Source organism: Cyanistes caeruleus, chromosome 26 (genome assembly GCF_971803275.1).
Source record: "Cyanistes caeruleus chromosome 26, bCyaCae1.hap1.1, whole genome shotgun sequence".
Taxonomy (NCBI): Eukaryota; Metazoa; Chordata; class Aves; order Passeriformes; family Paridae; genus Cyanistes; species Cyanistes caeruleus.
The window spans coordinates 2,525,293-2,543,009 of NC_141726.1; the positions used below are offsets into that span (position 1 = coordinate 2,525,293).

General features: G+C 53.3%; 1 protein-coding gene across 2 annotated transcripts; it reads left to right on the plus strand.

Moving 5' to 3' along the window:
• Nucleotides 1–2,362: 2,362 nt before the first annotated feature.
• On the plus strand, nucleotides 2,363–16,886 carry RSPO1 (R-spondin 1). 2 transcript variants are annotated; one of them, XM_023940988.2, is made up of 6 exons: nucleotides 2,363–2,482; nucleotides 9,819–10,207; nucleotides 11,795–11,986; nucleotides 12,743–12,892; nucleotides 13,237–13,425; nucleotides 13,973–16,886. In XM_023940988.2, the coding sequence occupies exons 2-6, from the start codon at nucleotides 10,114–10,116 to the stop codon at nucleotides 14,122–14,124; spliced, it is 777 nt and encodes a 258-aa protein (XP_023796756.1). In that variant the 5' UTR covers nucleotides 2,363–2,482; nucleotides 9,819–10,113; the 3' UTR covers nucleotides 14,125–16,886. The 2 variants fall into 2 exon arrangements, with proteins under 2 accessions (XP_023796756.1, XP_086719955.1); XM_086863829.1 differs by lacking the exon at nucleotides 2,363–2,482 and adding an exon at nucleotides 8,034–8,150.
• Nucleotides 16,887–17,717: the final 831 nt, after the last annotated feature.

Consider the following 17,717-nt stretch of genomic DNA (forward strand, 5'->3'; position numbering starts at 1 on the left):
CTCCTGTCACAGGGGGAAGAAATGTAGGACTTGGTGCTGTATTTATTGTTCAGGGTGTTAAGGCAGGTTTTAGTGTGATTTACCATCCTCTGCAATGACACCTCTGGCACCAGGGAGCTGTGAGCCTGTCCCTCTGCTCTGTTGGCTAATTACTGCTGTGCCAGTAGCCCTGCTGCTGCATCTGGGTCTGCCAGCATTGCCAGTACAGAGCTCTGACTTTGGGGTTTATTGCTCAGTTAGAAACTTGATCTACACCTGTCAGCTGAGGCTGCACCACTCCAGTGTCAGAAAGGAAGTTTGGCTGTTCGGTGTGCATGGAATACAAATCTTGGGTTCATCAGATTTTTTACTCATACAGTCATTGGAGTAATGTTGTCCCTGACATTTGGTGGTAGTTAAGAATTTCGTAGAATAGAAAAGTAGAAATAGAAAATAGAAAAATAAATAGAAATAGAAGAAGGTCTTAGATATGGAGACTTGCAGCAGTGACTGCTCAGCATCTGCCAACAAGCAGCACGCATTCCCAACACTCCCGTGAGCTAGCAAAGATCTCAGTGGCATCATTTATAAATAGGAAACGAGGGACATTTAACAAGGTGCCAAGGAAAATTCAGGATGAATAAAACTTCCATGTATATGAGCACTAACACACACAGCACAAAGGAAGAGCTGCAGAAAGGGTGAGTTTTCCCTTTTGTCTGTGTTTGGGCTATTTTGCATCTCTGTGTTCACAGCTGCCCACACACAAGCGCTGTGTATGGCCGAGAAGATGATGGTGTGTGAAGAATTCATGAGGCTCTCCGAATCTCTGTGTCTGGGGGGCTCTTGATGCCATGTTCTGTATCCATACCCTTGCCCTCCTCTTCCTCAGGGCTGTCGGGTCCATACCAAGTCCCAGTGAGCACGGCCAGGCTCATGCCAGCAGCTCTCAGGGATACTCAGGGACCTCCCTTCAATGGGAGCTCATGGGCAGCAGTGTTGAAGGGGAACTGCCCAGCAGGGGATCCAGGAGGGATTCAGGAGCCACCACAGAGCTATTCACATCATTTGAAAGAGCCTGGGCCCTCTGGCTTCAGCTCAGAGCCCTGCTAGCTTGGGGAATGTCCCCCAGGAGTCTGTGGGCATGTCATGCCAAGGGGCTGCCTGGCAGGTTGTCACACGCCCCTGGGACAATTGGCCAGGGCACCAGGGCTCTGGGCAGAGCCCCATGGTCTTGAGCATCACATCAGCCCTGTGAGAACCAGGGATGAGGGTCAGTCATGGCTGGGAGCCAGCAATGCTGGCCCTCAGGGGGCTGGTGGCCACCAGCTGCTGTGCGTGGCTTGTACAGGAACACTGGGCCAGGGTCCAGCCTGGCTCCCAGGAACACCTGATCTGCTCATCCCACCAGGCATGGCGGGGCTCAGGAAGGTGCCTGAGCACTAATGTTCCCTGCTCACCTGCACCAAGTGGGGTCTCCACGTGTCCATCCTGGAGTACAGATGAAGGAGGGAAAGAGAGCTGGCAGAGCAAGGAGGAGAGCTCCCAGGCTGCTCACATGTGCTGCAGGGCAGGTGTCCCAGGCAGCCCCACTGCAGCCACGCTGTTCTCCTGAGCAGGATGGTTTCCTCCTGCTGCACAGCCAGCAATGGAAAAACAACCAGGCTCTGAGCTCCTCGCCTTCATGCCTTCCCCCCTCCAGAGGATAATAAGCTGCTTTTAATATCTGACATGTTTATTAACAGATGCAGTTGTGACAGCTGATGACTTCATATGCCACTTACCACTAAAATGTTAGTAATAACTCGGAATTAACTGTCATAAATAAAAAAGACTACAAAGACAACTCGATGGTGTGTCACTCTGCAGTAATTTACTGAGACCCTGTTGGCTCTGGATGCGAGGCTGGAAGGTCCTTTGTGGAGCTCCAGTCCGGGTTTTGCAACAGTCACAATATTTTGGCTGGATATTGTCTTAGGAGGTGGTACTAGTGGGGTGGAATTCCCTCATGCAGGAGTTTGCACTGGATGCCTTTACAAAGCTGGATACTCTGGTAATAATAATAATAAAAAGCCCCTACCCAGTGGATGGGGACGGAGTCTACGGATTGAGACCAGGATTTATTAATGTGCAAATTGCTCTGATATGATCACATACTTTCTGCTTTGCATACGCAGGGAGCAGCGTGGGCTGATGGAGTAGGAACTAGCCTGAGCGATCTTTACGAGCTGAGATCCTGCACATCGCAGAAGGGTTTGTTTCTCTGTGCAAAACCTGGGACCCTGTTAGAAACCTGCTTTAAAAAACAAGTGACCAAAATATCCAAATGCACCAGACTTCGCCATGAACTCGCCATGAATATATTTTTCATTTTTTTTGACAGAAACGTGTGTGTAACTTTCTCTGGAGGAACTGAGGAATTTTGTAGTTGTTCTTATAGTATTTTAAATCTGAGCACCCAGTAGAGTCTTTTCTGCAGTGATGAGGGAGTGACAAGTTGAAGGTAAGGGCTTCAGCATGCATGTTTGTGTCGATGGAGCTTTTGCAATGTGGGCTGCTAATGAAGAACGCGAGCCGTGTCAGCATCTGACTGCGGGTTTGCCTTGTGCAACGTGGATAATGAGTTCAGACAATGAGAGCCGTGCGAAATCACAGCACGATCTGTGGGATCCCCTTTCTCCCCCCTCTCCCCAAGGTGTGTGGGGCTTGCAGGGAAGCTGGGCTGCTGCGCGTGTCCCCTGCCACCGTGTCCCCTTCCCGTTGTGGGGAAGGGGAAATGGGGAGCCGGTCAGGATATTGATGGGCTCACTGGAGCTCGTAACTGATTCTGGACCTGCAGTGGGTGGCCGTGCCCTGCTGCCCTTCCACTGATCCAGGGACATGGGGCAATGGGAGGACGGGACAGTTAATTTGCTGCTGTCTCAGTACTGCTGTGGCTGCAGCTAAGCCAAGCCTCCTGCCACGCACCCATGGGGGCACAGCAGGCTCTGGGAGAGCACGGGGTAAGTACGGGCTCTGTGGAGTTCTGAATGGATGATCGGTGGAGAAAGAGTGAATAGGGATTATGGCAACAATTAGCCGTGGTGTGAGCAGCTGGTGCTGATGAGCAGGGGAAGTGCTGCTAGCGGATCCAGTGCTGGCTGCCATGGGTCAGTGCGGGCTCCCACAGCCAGGGCGTGGGTCAAGGTGGCTTCAGCCTCAGTCCTCTGTGCTGATGGAGCCAGGTGTTATGTGATGGGGGTGGGGGTGACTGGGGCTTGGTCACCCCTGGGCTGCTGCAGTATTTTATAGGCTCAGGCATGCGTGTTCCCTTGAACGGTACAGAGGTGGGGGTGCTCAGTTGATGCAGTTTGGGTTTAAAGACATTAAAATAGGGTAATAGTGGCAGAAGAAAATTCTGCATGACAAGGCAGGCATGGAGCCTCCACTCTGCTGCACAGGGGTCAGTGGGTCCCCACACAAAAAAATCCTGTCACATGAAGGTCTGTGAACTTGGGGGCAGTGCTTACAATGCTGTTTGGGGCAGCCAGGTCTGTGCTGAAATCCTGTAGGGACTGGGCACGTGCAGTGAAACATCTGCCCAGAGGGTTCTCTGGAGTGATTTTGTCTGAAGTCCACTGGTGACCTGGGAGCAGGTGAACTCCTGACTCCATCCACCCACCCTGCTGTGGGGCCAGGACTGTGGAGGCTGGGTGGGAGCACGGCAGCAGCACTGCGGGCCTGGGAATGCCAATGCTGCAACATGCCTGGAAACCACCCTGGAAAAAAGGCTCATTTCAGCTGGATCAGCTCCCTGGCCCCTGCTTGGCCGCTGCCAGAGCAGCAGCACCACCCTGAGGGATGTGGCAGGGAGGAGCTGGGGTGCTCTGGAGATACAGGGCCAGTGAGCCCCTGAGCACAGCCAAAACCAGCCAGCTGTGCTGGGCAAGCATAAACCCCACATTTCTATCAGCTGAGCTAGATGTGAGCTGGCATAGCTCTTCCTGGACTGTGAGGCTGGGGCTGGGATGAGCAACAGAGCTGAGGGCCAGGTCAAACCTCCTGACCTATGGGGACAGCTCTGGAGTGGGACAGACGGGACCATGCAAGTGAGACAGGTGGCACTGGCAGCAGGGACCCTTCCCCTTGTGAAGTGTGAGGGTGACATGTCATCTTGCCAAGGATGGAAGTGCTTGTCTTTGCCTAAAACCTGGCAAATACCGACAGGTTTCCTGTCATACCCACCACCAGCCTGCCTCCAGGAAGATCCTCTGGGACTGCACCTCACATGCTCATGGGCAGCGGGGCAGCGTGGGTTGGCTGTGGGATGTCTTTCATTGCAAACCACCTGAGCACTGCCAGGCCTGCAGAGCTCAGAACTTGCTCCCCGTGTTGTGGTGGTGCAGGGGGCTGTCATCCCACAAAAGGGCAGAGCTTGGATGGGCTCATTCCAGGCTGGCAGCAGCAACTGGTCTGGAGGACACCCTGTCTGCCTGCTCACTCCCTCTTGCTCTGTCCTGCCACACGCCCAGAGCTGAGGCTGTGGGTTATTTTTCCCAGTTTGTTTTCCTCTGCTGCTGGAGTTGGTGCTACTCCTGGCTCTTCAGAGCTCAGGTTTCCCTGGCAGTGATGTCTGGGAAAGCCAGAGCACCGGGAATCCCGTCAGGAAGCTCTGCTTGGCAGATGGTTCCTGTGCCCATGGCCAAGCAGAAAGCCCCAGGTGCTGCTCTGCCCTGGGCTTTGGACTTTGGCTCTGCCTTTGCAGCTCAGCACAGCACATCATAGCTCATCGGGCCCCTGTGAGCCTGGAAATTTGTGTTTACAAAGCAGGCAGGGTCTGTGGTGGAAGGAAGTGTAAGCCCTTGTTTGCATGCATTTCCACAGAAATAAGAGGGAAATTGCGTATTGAGCTGAATGTGTGCACTTGTTGTAGGATGAGCCTCAGCACCCCTGACTGTGCTTCCCAGTTTGCATCAGACCCCCCTGCTCCCCCACCCCTGGGGCTATACCTGACACGGTGTGTGTCCACTCTGCACCTCCTGGGACACCTGCTGAGCATGTCCCTGCTTAGCAATGGGCCTTTAGGGAGCCCTTTTTGTGGGAAGAGACAGATTTTCAGTGCCCTGGTCTGTGCTACCCTGAATTGGGCTGTTCTTCTTTCCTGGTCTGAAATTCGGTTGTTCTGTTCTGGTGAGTTACTGATTTGTAGGAGGCTCAAAGCCACTACAGCTGTACCTAACAGACACAGGTTTGCTGCTCCCCTGACTGCAGTCGGATCTCCAGGCACAGAGCTGTGCCTGCCAGGATGATTCCAGTGCAATTCCAGATGCTGCTCTGGTTCTGTGGAGAAGCAGCAGGCATGGATCCTGCAGCCTGCCTCAGGGCTCTGCCTCCTCCTCCTTCTCCAGAGCAGCATGCTGCCTCTGCGCTGGCATGAGGGCCATGGGAATCCCCCTGTAAAACATTTCCTGATGTTTTACAGTGCTGAAGCACAAGCACTCCTGGAGGGAGGCCTGTGGCACTATGGATCACAGCGTTTCTTGGAGCAGCTACTGTGGGGGCACTGCACGAGGCGGGCGAGGAGCCAGGGCTGGAGCTGCAGGGGCCGAGGTGCTGCTGACCCTCGGAGCAGCTCCCACTGCCAGGCCAGGGCAGGGGGATGACCATGAGCAGCAGCCTCTCCTCAGCGTATTCCCGATCCTGGGTCACAGCACGGCTCCGCAGATCCGGGGAATGCAGTGCAGGAGCTAGTGGAAGAAGTCAGACCTCAACAATGCTGTGGATAGCTCTGCTGCCAGATTGGGCTTTATTATTTTATTTTTTCAGTGAAGTTTATGGGTTGGGGATTTTGCAGAACTTGGCACTGGGATCCAATATCAAATGAAGACCTTCTGGTTCGGAAATTTGACTTAATGCAGCCGTCTTTTATTGCTTCAAGGATTAAGCAGAACAAAGTGGCTCTGCCTGTGCATGTGCGGAGATGTTTGCCAGAGGTACGTGAGACACCCTGTGGCAGCTCTGATGGCCGAGCCAAGTGTGGTGGGACCTTCCACTGCGGAGAGTTTCACAGCACTGCTCCTGGAACATTAGCCCTGCCGACAGGAAAACAGTCCTCGGGAACACAGCAGAAGAGAGGGACTTTCCCAAAGAGAATGAGGGCCCAAACCCACTCCCTTCAGCCCTTCCCTCCCGTGGCAGGGCTGGCGGAGCAGGCAGGAGCTCTGCTGTGGGGTCACCAGGGCAGGGAAGTAGGGCACAGGGAGCACCATGACCATCCCTATGTGCCTCTGGGACAGGAACAATGATAACCAGGTGCCATCACTGGTGTTTGAGGTGCCTGTTGAAAGCTCCACAAAGGCAGGCTGGGGAACGAGCTGGCAGCGTGGGATTGCTGCTGCCACTCACAACCTTCTGGAGCCAGATCCTGCCCTGGGGCTGGGAGGCCTCGGTGTGTCCCAGGTGCTGTCCCCTGGTGAGGGGCTGGGAGATGAGTGACCAAACTAACCCGAGTGAGACCCTGCAAAACCATGACTCCTCCTGCAGGAAGCCAGTTTGTGCATATTTACGCCCCTCGCTGACTACCAAGAGGAAATTCAAATTTCCTATCCAGTTCCAGGACCTGGAAACCCAAATTCCCCACCTCACAGCAGGTGCCCAGCTGGCTGTTGGCAGTGACCTGGCAGTTCCCAGAGTTTCATTCCTACTGCTGCTGTAACCAGGTTTGTCCTGCCTCCAGCATCTGGTCCTTCTCTCCAAGGCTCAGTAAACCTTTGGAGAGCCTGTTTACATTTCGGATCCCTGGTACATTCAGCAAGAGGCAATATATCAGCAATTTAGTTATTGTGGATTAGGTCTCAGATATCCTGGGGATATAATGTTGGTCTTTCTCACCTTGTGTGTAGGAGGACTAATGGCAAATTATCTGGATGGTTTACATTTTCTGGTTTGTATTGGAGCTCCCAAGGACCAATTTATCCTGATTGAATTGCAAACAAGGCTTAGTGCCATCTCAGATTCAAGGGGCCAGGTCTCTCCATAAATGAATTCAGAGCAATTCAGGTTACCCCAAATTCTTCTTGTAGATGGGATAATGGCATAAATCCTGCTAATGTTTAGACTGGAAATTGTTTGTAGCAACCTGAGCTTGACTGATGGCTGCAGTAACAGAAAGAATCATAACTTGTGTCCTGTGGTGAGGGTGGGAAGAACTGCAGTCCAGCCAGACGGCTCACCACAAACCCCCAGGTGCTCATGGGGAGGATTTGGAGACCTGTGTGTGACCTGCCAAGGCACTGACTCTGCTGCACCTAGAATGCCAGTGGCCTTTCTGTGCTGAGGCAGCAGCTGTGGCCAAGCCCAGGCTCTCTTTGGGCGAGAAAGCAAGGAAACAAGGAGGATAAAGTGTGTACTTGCTGGGTTTATGGTGCGGTCTCAGGGTTTCCCATGGCACTTCCCTGCCCTGGGCTGCCCAAGCCCTCAGAAATGGGGTGCGTGGTGATGGCACCAGCTTCACACTGGCTCTTGGCACGCTGGGGCTGTGTTTGCTCCCTCTGGACATCCATCCCTGCTGCTGTCCCCACGCCGGGGATCCGTGCCCAAACTGTGAGTGTTGTGTAAACACGGCGTGTGCTTCCTGTGAAGCCGAGGTAATTAAAAACCGGGGGCTGGCAGAGCGAGCAGCACCAGGGTCCCTCCGGAGCCGCTGGCACTCACTCGGCTGGTGCTGCACTGGGCCTGCTCACACCCACTGCCATGCCCAGGGTCCTGCGGCCGTGCTGGCCATGGCTGGACTCTCCCACACCAGCTGTCCGGAGAGCCCCTCCTGACCCGCTGCTCATCAGGTGCCCAAATGCAGCAGAGCTGCGGGGATCCCTGCTCTGCACAGCTCCCTGCTCCGTAAATACTCCCGCAGCCTGGCTTAAGCGCTTGACAGTGTTTATAAAGCAGCTTGCAGCAAACAGGCTTGGAAGTGCAGAACAAGTTGGTGTTTACACAAGTGACTAATTATTTATTTGAAAAGCCTGTGGACGAGCCGTGGGCTGTAACGACAAGCACATGGGGAGTGCTGGGCTCCTGCCCCAGCAGTGGCAGCAGGGACACGGTGAAAAGTTCAGAAGCACCGGGGTGGGGAGATGGTGGCGATGGCCCCACAGAGCCCGGTGGCCCCACAGAGCCCAGCTCTGGCGGCACAGGTGAGCCAGGAGGTGCCCACACCAGGCACAGCTCAGTGTTCATGCCCTGTGCTGCCACAGGAGCCAGCTGTACCCGGGTCACATCTCCCTGCAGCAGCTGCCGGCCCATGCCTGCTGCTGGGGCAGCCCCCTCGCTCCAGGTGTTCAGCGTGTGGCCAAAACTCCCCTCAGGAACCTGCTTGGGCCAGTGGTCCTTCAGCAGGGCCCCCAGCCAGGGTGGGCCAGGGAGGGGATCGGACCCCTGGGGACCCAGTCCATCCCAGGCTGAGGCCGGGCTCACTTCCAGCACTGTTGCCACCAGTTGTTTGGGGCATTGGTGATTGCGCAGTTATTATAAAGGGATTAAAACAATTTTCTGTTTCATTTGACTTCACAGAGCAAATGTTGTCGCCTTTATTCCAGCACAATGTCCGCCGTTGGCAGGGCTTTGCTCTGCCCAGCTGTGGAGGGGAGTGGGGCCTGGCCTGGCAGTGCCAGATCTCTCGGTGCAGCATGGAACTTGCTGTGCCTCACACTGGGCACAGGGGAAACCGCTTGAAAACTATGGGGGAAATGCCCTGTCAGCAGCCAGCTGGAGCAAGGCCTTGGGTGCTCTCAGGAGAAGATGGTACATGTGGAGGCTTGGGTGCTGCCTGGCCATTGGGCAGCCGGGCTTCCCCTCTCTCTCCAGAAATTCCTGCACAGCCGTTGTTTTGCTGCCCGGCCTGTCCTGCTGGTGCTGCCTCCCTCTGTCCTGCTGTGTACAGTGGGCTCTGCACCCTGGCTGGGTGAGGGTGGCGTGGCGCTCGCAGACGGGCTCGCTGCCCCACGCCAGGCTCTGCCCCATGTCAGGCTCTGCCCCACGCCAGGCCCACTGCCCCACACCAGGCTCTGCCCCACTCCAGGCTCTGCCCCACTCCAGGCTCTGCCCCATGCTCGGTTTACTGTCCCACAACGAGATCACTGCCCCATGCTAGGCTCACTAACCCACACCAAGCTCACTGCCTCACACCGAGATCACTGCCCCACGCCAGACCCACTGCCCCACACCGAGCTCACTGCCTCATGCCAGGCTCACTGCCCTACACTGAGATCACTGCCCCACACCCGGCCATCTCTGCCACTGAGCCTGGCACAGAGCAGCTCCTGCACTCAGCTCTGTGCAGGCACTGCTGACCCTGCCCTTCTGCTTCAGGGAATGGGAGATGGGAGGTTTGGAAATTCTCTTGGAGCAGAAACGCAGCGTTTTGGGCAGTTTGTGGAGGATCCCACCCCGTCCCCAGACAGCCCCAGCCTTGGCTGGGGACTGCAGCTCTCTGTTAGGCTTGACTACCAGCCCCAGAGGTGCCCACTTGATGGGAAACATCTTGTGTGCCTGGCACCCGCAGCAACCATCTGCCGCTTGGGGAGGGCAGCCCAGGGGTCTGGCTCTATTTTAAACAAGTTCCAGCTATAACTACTGTTTGCAGTACTGGCAGATGGCAAAGATGCACTGGGCATTTCGACAGGTGCTCATTATGAGCAACAGGGACTAATGGATGAGGCTGGAGCACAGTTCTCCTCAGACCACTTGGGGTGCCACTATCTGCCAGCACCCTCCAGTGCACCCCACAACCCCTGTACTCGCCCCCAGCCATTGTGGGAGCAATACTGTCTGTCAAGTGAACCTGTTCTCCTATTCTTTTGCAGTTCCTGCCAGCGTACCTGGAAACTGTGACCAGCTAACACCCACTGCCGAGCCCCCAATGGGACTAGGGCTGCGCTCCTGCACTCCTGACAGGGATGAAGGTAGAGCCATGTTACCTGCTACCTAAGCTCGTTGGTGCTGCTGTAGTTTGTGGATATGGTCCCAGACCTGGCTCTGTGCACAGACTCTCAGCTCTGATCCCACCCAAGAGGATTTAGCGGCAGCAGAGACCCCAGCTGTGGAGCACACTCCCCCAAACACCCCGCGACGGAGGGGCTGCAGCGCTGGAGAGTTACTATGCAGCTTGGACTGCTTGTGGTGGTGGTTTTTCTAAGCTCGATGGATCTAACAGGCAGCAGCAAAGTGGTGAAGGGCAAGAGGCAAAGACGAAGTATGTATGAAATGCTTTTCTTCTCTATTCCTCTCATGATGCCATGAAGGTCATGCTGGTGTGAATGTGTTTATAAGACAGGGAGCTGGGCAGGGCCTGCAGTACCCCAAGAGCCTGCAGAGATCCCCCAGTCCCACTCCCTATGTCCCCTGACCTGCCACAGCTCTGAGCTGCAGTGTCCCCTGAGGTCATGGGGGGGGTCAGTTATGCCTCCAGCCCAGAGGGTCCCTGGTGGGGCTCGTGCAGGGCAGCCAGGCAGAATTGGCACGAGAGCAGCCACAGGCGTTTGCCCTCCTTTATGTAAGCTCATGTTAGAACTGTTTTACATTAAAACTGCTTTAAATTGAATTATATAAAATTGATTTTATATTAAAACTGGGACTGCTGAGCCCTGGGAGAACAAGGAAAACCTGACGTCATGGCTAATGCTATAAAGGGCAATTTCCAGCAAGGGCCCAGTTTATACTTTTGCCATGGATGCGGAGCTTGGCACCAGCGCCCAACGCTGCGGGAGGGATGGGGCCGGAGCCCTGGGGCTCTCTGTGCAGAGAGGCCTGAGTCCACAGTGCCAAGGGGGTCCCAGTCCAGACCAGTGAGCCCTCCTGGAAGCTGGGGGCTGAGGACCCCCTGCCCTCAGTGTCTCTTCCCAAGACTGAAGCAGACCCCACACCCACAGGCCTGGCAATGGTGATGGGGCTGGGGCAGGCAGCAGGAGCTGCCAGGCTCTGGGGACACGGCAGGGGGACAATGCAGCTCTCTCACCTCTAGTCCTGACACGTGAACACTGTGCTGCTCTGCACTTGCTTTTGAAGTGTAGTAAACATAGTATTTAAAAGAATAAATTTTTTAATACACAGCTTTTCTATAAACAAGGACATGGCTTGCATAATAAACTAATAAAAATAACCTGCATTCTAGTCTGCAAAGAATGCGATTGGTTTCAAAACAAGCAGCATTTTATATGATAATGAAAAGCAGAAAACTCGCAAGACATGAGATTGAGTATTTTTCTTGGACTGAATGTAGGAGCTGAGAACACATCTCTGTTTTGGGGGCAGTGACACCTCCCGACTGCCAGAGAAAATTTAGCATAGTCGGGGTCAGAGTGAGATCCAGCATGGGATGCAGCATGGATGGAATTAGTGGAACAGTTTTGCTCCAGGGCCATATGCTCTGGGCCCTGCTCGTCCTTGGCACAGAGGCACCTCCAAGCAGGGAGGCAGCAGGAGGTGCTGGACCCCTGGGCATATGCCCATAGTTAGTGTCTGCCCCACACAGGCATGTGTGCTGGGAGGCAGTGGGCTGGGGTGGGCACTGCTGGGGCTCTGTGCACAATTGGTGGCTGCTTCTGGGTCCTGCTCCTCAGCATGGGCACTGCTGTGACTCTTGTGCCTGTGCTCAGCACAGCTCTGGCTCCTGTGGCCTTTGGGGACGCAGCCACGAGTCCCCATGCTGTGAGTGTGTCAGTGCTGCAGGACCCTGGCCCTTGCTTTGTCCCAGTTCCTGCCCTTCCTGCCAGTGGTTTGGGGTCACAGCTGGTTCCTGCATAGCCCGGCACTAACCACTGCCTCTCTCCTGCTCTTCCAGTCAGCACCGAGCTGAGTCAGGGCTGTGCCAGAGGCTGTGACCTGTGCTCTGAGTTCAATGGGTGCCTGAGGTGCTCCCCCAAACTCTTCATCCTTCTGGAGCGGAACGATATCCGGCAGATTGGGATTTGCCTGCCTTCTTGTCCACTGGGATACTTTGGCCTTCGCAATACGGACATGAACAAGTGCATCAGTGAGTGTGGGGCTGGGAGGTGGCAGTGCTCTGCAGGGCAGTACGTGCCTCTGCTCAGGTGCAGGAGGTGCTGTGGCTGTATGGAAGAGGTGAGGCAGGGCTGAGCATGGCAGCCTGAAAAGAGCCCTGCTCAGCACCTCATGAGCATGTTGTGCACGTGGGATCTTGCAGGACATCTGGGCAGTTTTGTTATATGGGCTGCCAGACTGGCAGCCTTTGGGAGGAGGGAGATCCTTTCAGGCATTTTGTGCCTCTTTTCCTGCTCTATTGCCCACCAGACTCAGGCGGCTCTGAGTGAAATCCTTGGCTTGCATCTTGTAGCCAGAGCACCAGAAAGAGCTGGACATGGAAATATGCAATCAGTCCCCTGGCAAGTCCCTGCACAGCACCCTCACAGCCAGGTTTCCATCTAGCTCCCTTTCCATGCAGCCTGTTCTGTAGCTGCAGCTGGAGCCGGGACTATATCCTTTGCACCGTCCCCTTTGGCTGACTGATGCTCAGCTGAACACCAGCCCAAAACTTTCCCGCCCTGCCTGATTCTGTCCTGGCAGTGGCTGTTGCTGGTCATGAGAGCTGCAGGCCAGGGAATGGTGCAAAGAAAGCTCACTTCTGAGTGGCAGCCTGGCAGGAAGCTCAGAGACATGCCCTGGTTGCTGCGAGATCCCTGGGAGCCAGGACTGGCAGTGTGGAGCTTCTTAAGTCTTTTGTTCACATTGGCTTACATGATGGCTTTGGTGTTTGGTTTTTTTTCCCCAGAATGCAAAATTGAGAACTGTGAGTCCTGTTTCAGTCGAAACTTTTGCACAAAATGTAAGGAAGGTTTGTATTTGCACAAAGGGAGATGTTACATCACATGCCCCGAAGGCTATGCTGCTGCCAACGGCACCATGGAGTGCAGCAGTCCTGGTAAGCAGCCCTGCACTCCGCTGTCTGGGCATGGGTAGTGCTGCAGCGGGGTTTAGATGATGAACTGAAATCCTCATCATACCTGTGTCGAGGGGGTGCCAGCACAACCCTTTTTGGGGCCCTCAGGGAACCAGCCTGGGTGGGGAGCAGCCCCAGGTGTTTGTCAGCTGTTACCCAGAGCTGGCAAGGAAAGGGGTGCTGGGGGATTTAAGAACCTGCTGGGGCAACCCACACACACTCCCTTGAAGCCTAAGGTGGGGAGAGAGGCAGGGGTGGGATCAGGGATGGCCTGAGTCAGCAGCCCAGGAACAGGAGTTACAGCTGGGCTCTCTTGTTATCGGCAGCACAATGTGAAATGAGCGAGTGGGGGCCGTGGGGGCCCTGCTCCAAGAAAAGGAAGCTCTGTGGCTTCAAGAAGGGCAACGAAGACCGAACACGGCGGATTCTGCAGGCTCCCTCTGGGGACGTGTCTCTGTGTCCTCCAACCACAGAGGTGCGGCGATGCACGGTGCAGAAGAACCAGTGCCCCGAAGGTGAGCAGAGCTGGGGGGGTCTCACCATCCCTCCCCACACCCTGTAGAGGTCAGGCACAAGGAGTCAGCCAATTGTCCAGTGTCACAAATGTGCTGTGCAGCTCCTGACTCCTCTGAAGTGCAGGGGATATGGATGTGACGGCACTTGGAAGAGCTGCAGGTGGAAGGGGCAACAGCCCCCAGGAGGGTGATCCTTGGCACAGCTTGCCATGTGTACCACAGGTTTCAGCTGTTTTAGTTTCTTCCCTGGCCAGAAAGCAGCCAAGGGTGCATGCCTGTGTGCTGCTGTGATGGGAGTTGTCTTCTCTACCAGAATGCTTAGGTCTGTTTATCCCAGGAATTAGTGTGTTCAGGACGAATGGTGGTTTGGCTGTCTTGTTACAGAATGGACAGGGATTGCAGCTGTGTTGAGTGTCCTGAGGGGAAAGGGCTCTGAGCAGTGATTAAATGCACAGTAATTAATCAGCAGGGCAGGGGGAGCTGGACAGGGCTGATCTGTTCCCCGATGCCTCACTCTACCTCGCACTACCTCTTTGCTTTACTGCAGGGAAAAGGAAGAAAAAGGAAGAACAAGGAAAGCAAGATAATGGGAATAGAAATCGGAAAGACACCAAAGGCACTAAGTCTGGCACCAAGAAGAGGAAGAACAAACAGAGAGGGGCCACGGTGCCTGCGACGCTCGCTAGCCCTGCCCAGTAGCTGGCCCTGTGCATCACCTGATGGCAAGACTCCATTGCTGCTATGTATATGAAAGCTTTATTGAACAGAGCACTGCTACACCATGTACACGTGTCCAGAGACAGACATATACTCCAGACTGACCCAGAGGCCACACACACAGTACTTATGGAGGCTGCACACACCCCCCGCCCAGGACTGTGGAAGAATGCCGCTGAGGAGTGGGAGCACACATGGAGGCAAAGCCCATGGCCCCAGGGCTCTGTGGGGACACTGCAGGGAGGAGAGGTGGAGCATAAATCAGTGAAGGACCCAGACGTCGGACTGATTTCATGATCGAAGGCCTCAACTGGAGCCCAAGCACGTGGTCCCAGCACAGCCCCACTCAGCCAGGGGATGAGACTGAACCCACATGGCCACTCTCCCTGACCTGGGACCCTGACACACACAGCAGTGGCCTCTTTCTCTTCCCTCACCCCTTATTTTGTGTTTTAAGCTGTATGACTTTATCATTGCGAATACATGTTAAAAGTTTGTGGTAAGAGGTCAGTGGTATCTGCCCTGAATCTGCTTCAAAGAATTATTTCAAATTAAAAAAAGAAAAACAAAATCAAAATGACAACCAGCTTCCTGAGTGTGTGGTTCATACCTTGGCCCCTATGGAGGCTGGTGTCCCACAGGACAGAGACTCACTTGTGGAAGGGAAACTCACCAAAGCTTTACGAAAATCCCAGAAAATGCTGCCAGCTGCACTGCAGCCACAAATCAGCTGTCCTGCGTGAGGGACCCCAACTGCACCCAGCTGAGCCCCAAGGAATTCCCCACTGAAGGATCCACTTAACACACAGCAGACTGAGAAAACGAGAGGTCACAACAAACCACAGGCTGCTGAAGCATTGTGACTTGGCTCAGACAGTCACAGCAGCAGGACAATCCTGGGCTGGGGACAGCCGGTCCAGCTGCCGGCCACCACCCTGGAGCGTGGCAGGAGGGAGGCAGGTGGGAGGGGGAAGGCACAGCTCAGGTCCTGCAGAAGAGAAACAAAATTTTAAATTGTCTGCATCCCACTGATTGGAATTTCCCGGATTCTCCTGCTCTGCGAGAGCTGATACCTGAGCAGAGGAACTGGGACAAGGACTGTGCAAGTTCTGGTGAGCCCTGTGTGGGACGTGTGGGTTCGCTGCCTGCTCTGCTCAGGGAGCTCTTCCTTTGGCAGGGTGGCTCACCATCACCGTCCTGGGATTTTAAAATGTGCTTTCTCTGTATAAATATGTAGAGCCACATTTAATTTCTTGAGAGTTCAGCAGAAGCTCTCTGGTGCCAAGGATGGTGCTGTGGCTCACAGAGATGTGCCGTGGGTAGATCAGGGATGTGCTGCTGGAGCTGCAACTCCCCTGGTAGGGCAAAGGGCAGGAGAAAGCTCACCCCAGACTAACCCTGGTGAGTCCAATCTTCACTGTGCTCCCTTCCATACCACCCTCTGCTCTGTGATTTTGGAGGGCAGAGTGAGCCAACAGGCATGCAGGGCAGCCTGTGAGAGAGCTCCCCATCCCTCTGAGGGGTCACCTGCCCACACCCACAGCTCTGGTTCTCTCCTGTAGCTTGTGGCGCCCACCGAGGACTTGGCTCTGGCACAGGACACCCCAACTTCCTTCACCCATCAGGGCTGCCTTGGCTTGGTGCAGGATGTGGAGGCTGCACAGTTGTTTTGTACCAAGCTCTCCATGACTGCTCTGCTGGCAGAAAAACCTTTCAGCCTGTAGTCCACTTTGTGTTTAAGTAAACAAGAAGCTGTTACATCTTTGAAAGGGGATTCCATTTCAGCACAATGATAAACGACCAGCATACCAAGCAGGGGGAGAAAGACGTTCTTAAAAGTCATCCTTTAAATTGTTTACGGCTTGTGTTCATAGGATTTCTGAAAGCTTCCCAGCTGAATGATCCAGTCTTGCTCTATTTTCTAGCCTGTGAGAGAAGTATTTTGTTTGTGCCATGGCATTGCTTGTAAGCAGAACCATTTTCCCTTCTTCTTACCAACACCCAGCAGTGACCCGCTGGTGAAGCTCAGCTCTCTCACTCGCTGTGCCTCCCTCCTGGTGCCCGATCCCCACAGAGTTCTCAGTGAGGATTAACGAAAAGAGAATGCATTAGGAAAGTTTTCCACATGAGGCTCTGGTAATGACTTGATTCCCTACAGTAACTCCTGGCACTATTAGCACAACTATTTCAAAACTAAACTGCATGTAATAAATCAACAGAACCTATTTTAGAGAACTCTAGGGATTATTAGAAAAACTGACAAACTTCTTTCTGTTGTAGCCTTTCCCCTACTTTCTTCCTTTTTTCAGAACAAAATGGGAAGAAAAAGGGACAAAGGCAACAGGAAGTTTAAGATGCATATTAAGAATATCCAAGATTTTTCAGTAGAGGTGATTTTAAAATTAAATTGTTTTAGAATAATTAGAAGAAAAAATATGAAAAATAAATCAAATTTCTTTTTTTTTTTTTTTAATCAGCTCAAGGATTGTGCTTATTTCCACTCCCAGAGAGCTGGTTCAGTTATGAATTTAGGAACATTTTGCCTTTGACCAATGTGAACTGCTCACTGAGCTCCCCAGTCCAAGCTGAGGTGTCCTTAGCTGGGTGACGTCACCTCAGCTCACACACACGTGAATGCTCTCTTTCCACGCACTAGATAGCCCTGTTGTGATGTTGTCTCCATGGCATCACTGTAAAATACAAGTCTTTAAACAAATAAATCAATAAATGGGTTTGCTGAACCAGCTTCATTTGTTTATTCACCAAAACTGGAGTCACACCAAACTAATCAAAAATGTCCGCAGACATAGTGAGCCTCTCCTAAGAGCCTTCTGCCTACATCTGAGAGCCATGGATCATGGATGGGAATGTCAGTGCTCTGACTCCTGCACGTATTCCCACTCTGTGCTTTGATCAGCTTGATGCTGAACTGGAAAAGCAACTGCTGGATGCACAGACAGACAGAGAGATCCTTTGTAACTCGACTGCCAGGAAACAGCTTCATTTTCCCTTCTGAACAACCTGGACAGAATTCCATTAACTCAGAATCTGAAGGATGGTTTCTACTGCTTTTCCTCAGCTTTTGAGCAATACATCTTATGCCATGGGGGGAACAAAGGGCCAGGAATAATGGACAGCTTGCAGTCGTGAGTTTAGAACTGTTTAATTTCTCTCTTATTTGCTGAGATTTGGAACCTAAACCAGATGAATGTCACCAAACACACGTTGTTTCTATCACATTCTTAACCCTCTCTGGGTAATATAAATCTGTATTTTTCATCAGTCTGTGTGCACACACACTTCTCACACAGTAATTCACTGACCTTCCACCCTCAGAGAGGTGGAGGTAATGTATATACTCCTTACCCCATGTTTATGTTTAAATGATTTCTCACTCAGGAGAAATCTTAGCTTTGATTAAAGGAAACAAAGTAGAATAGTGAAACAGGTTATCTCCAAAACTCTATTGTTTGGATTATATTGTCTGAGAACACTAAAAGGGATAATTCAGATACATATTTACAGATTTTATGAAGTCAATAGACTTCATAGAGAGAGATGATAGGCATTACATT

Bases quoted from the DNA above. Each gene is read 5' to 3' on its own strand.
- RSPO1 (XM_023940988.2), top strand. From the start codon at position 10,114: ATGCAGCTTGGACTGCTTGTGGTGGTGGTTTTTCTAAGCTCGATGGAT. The intron at 10,208-11,794 runs GTATGTATGAAA...CTGCTCTTCCAG, and splicing joins GGGCAAGAGGCAAAGACGAA to TCAGCACCGAGCTGAGTCAG. The intron at 13,426-13,972 runs GTGAGCAGAGCT...GCTTTACTGCAG, and splicing joins GAAGAACCAGTGCCCCGAAG to GGAAAAGGAAGAAAAAGGAA.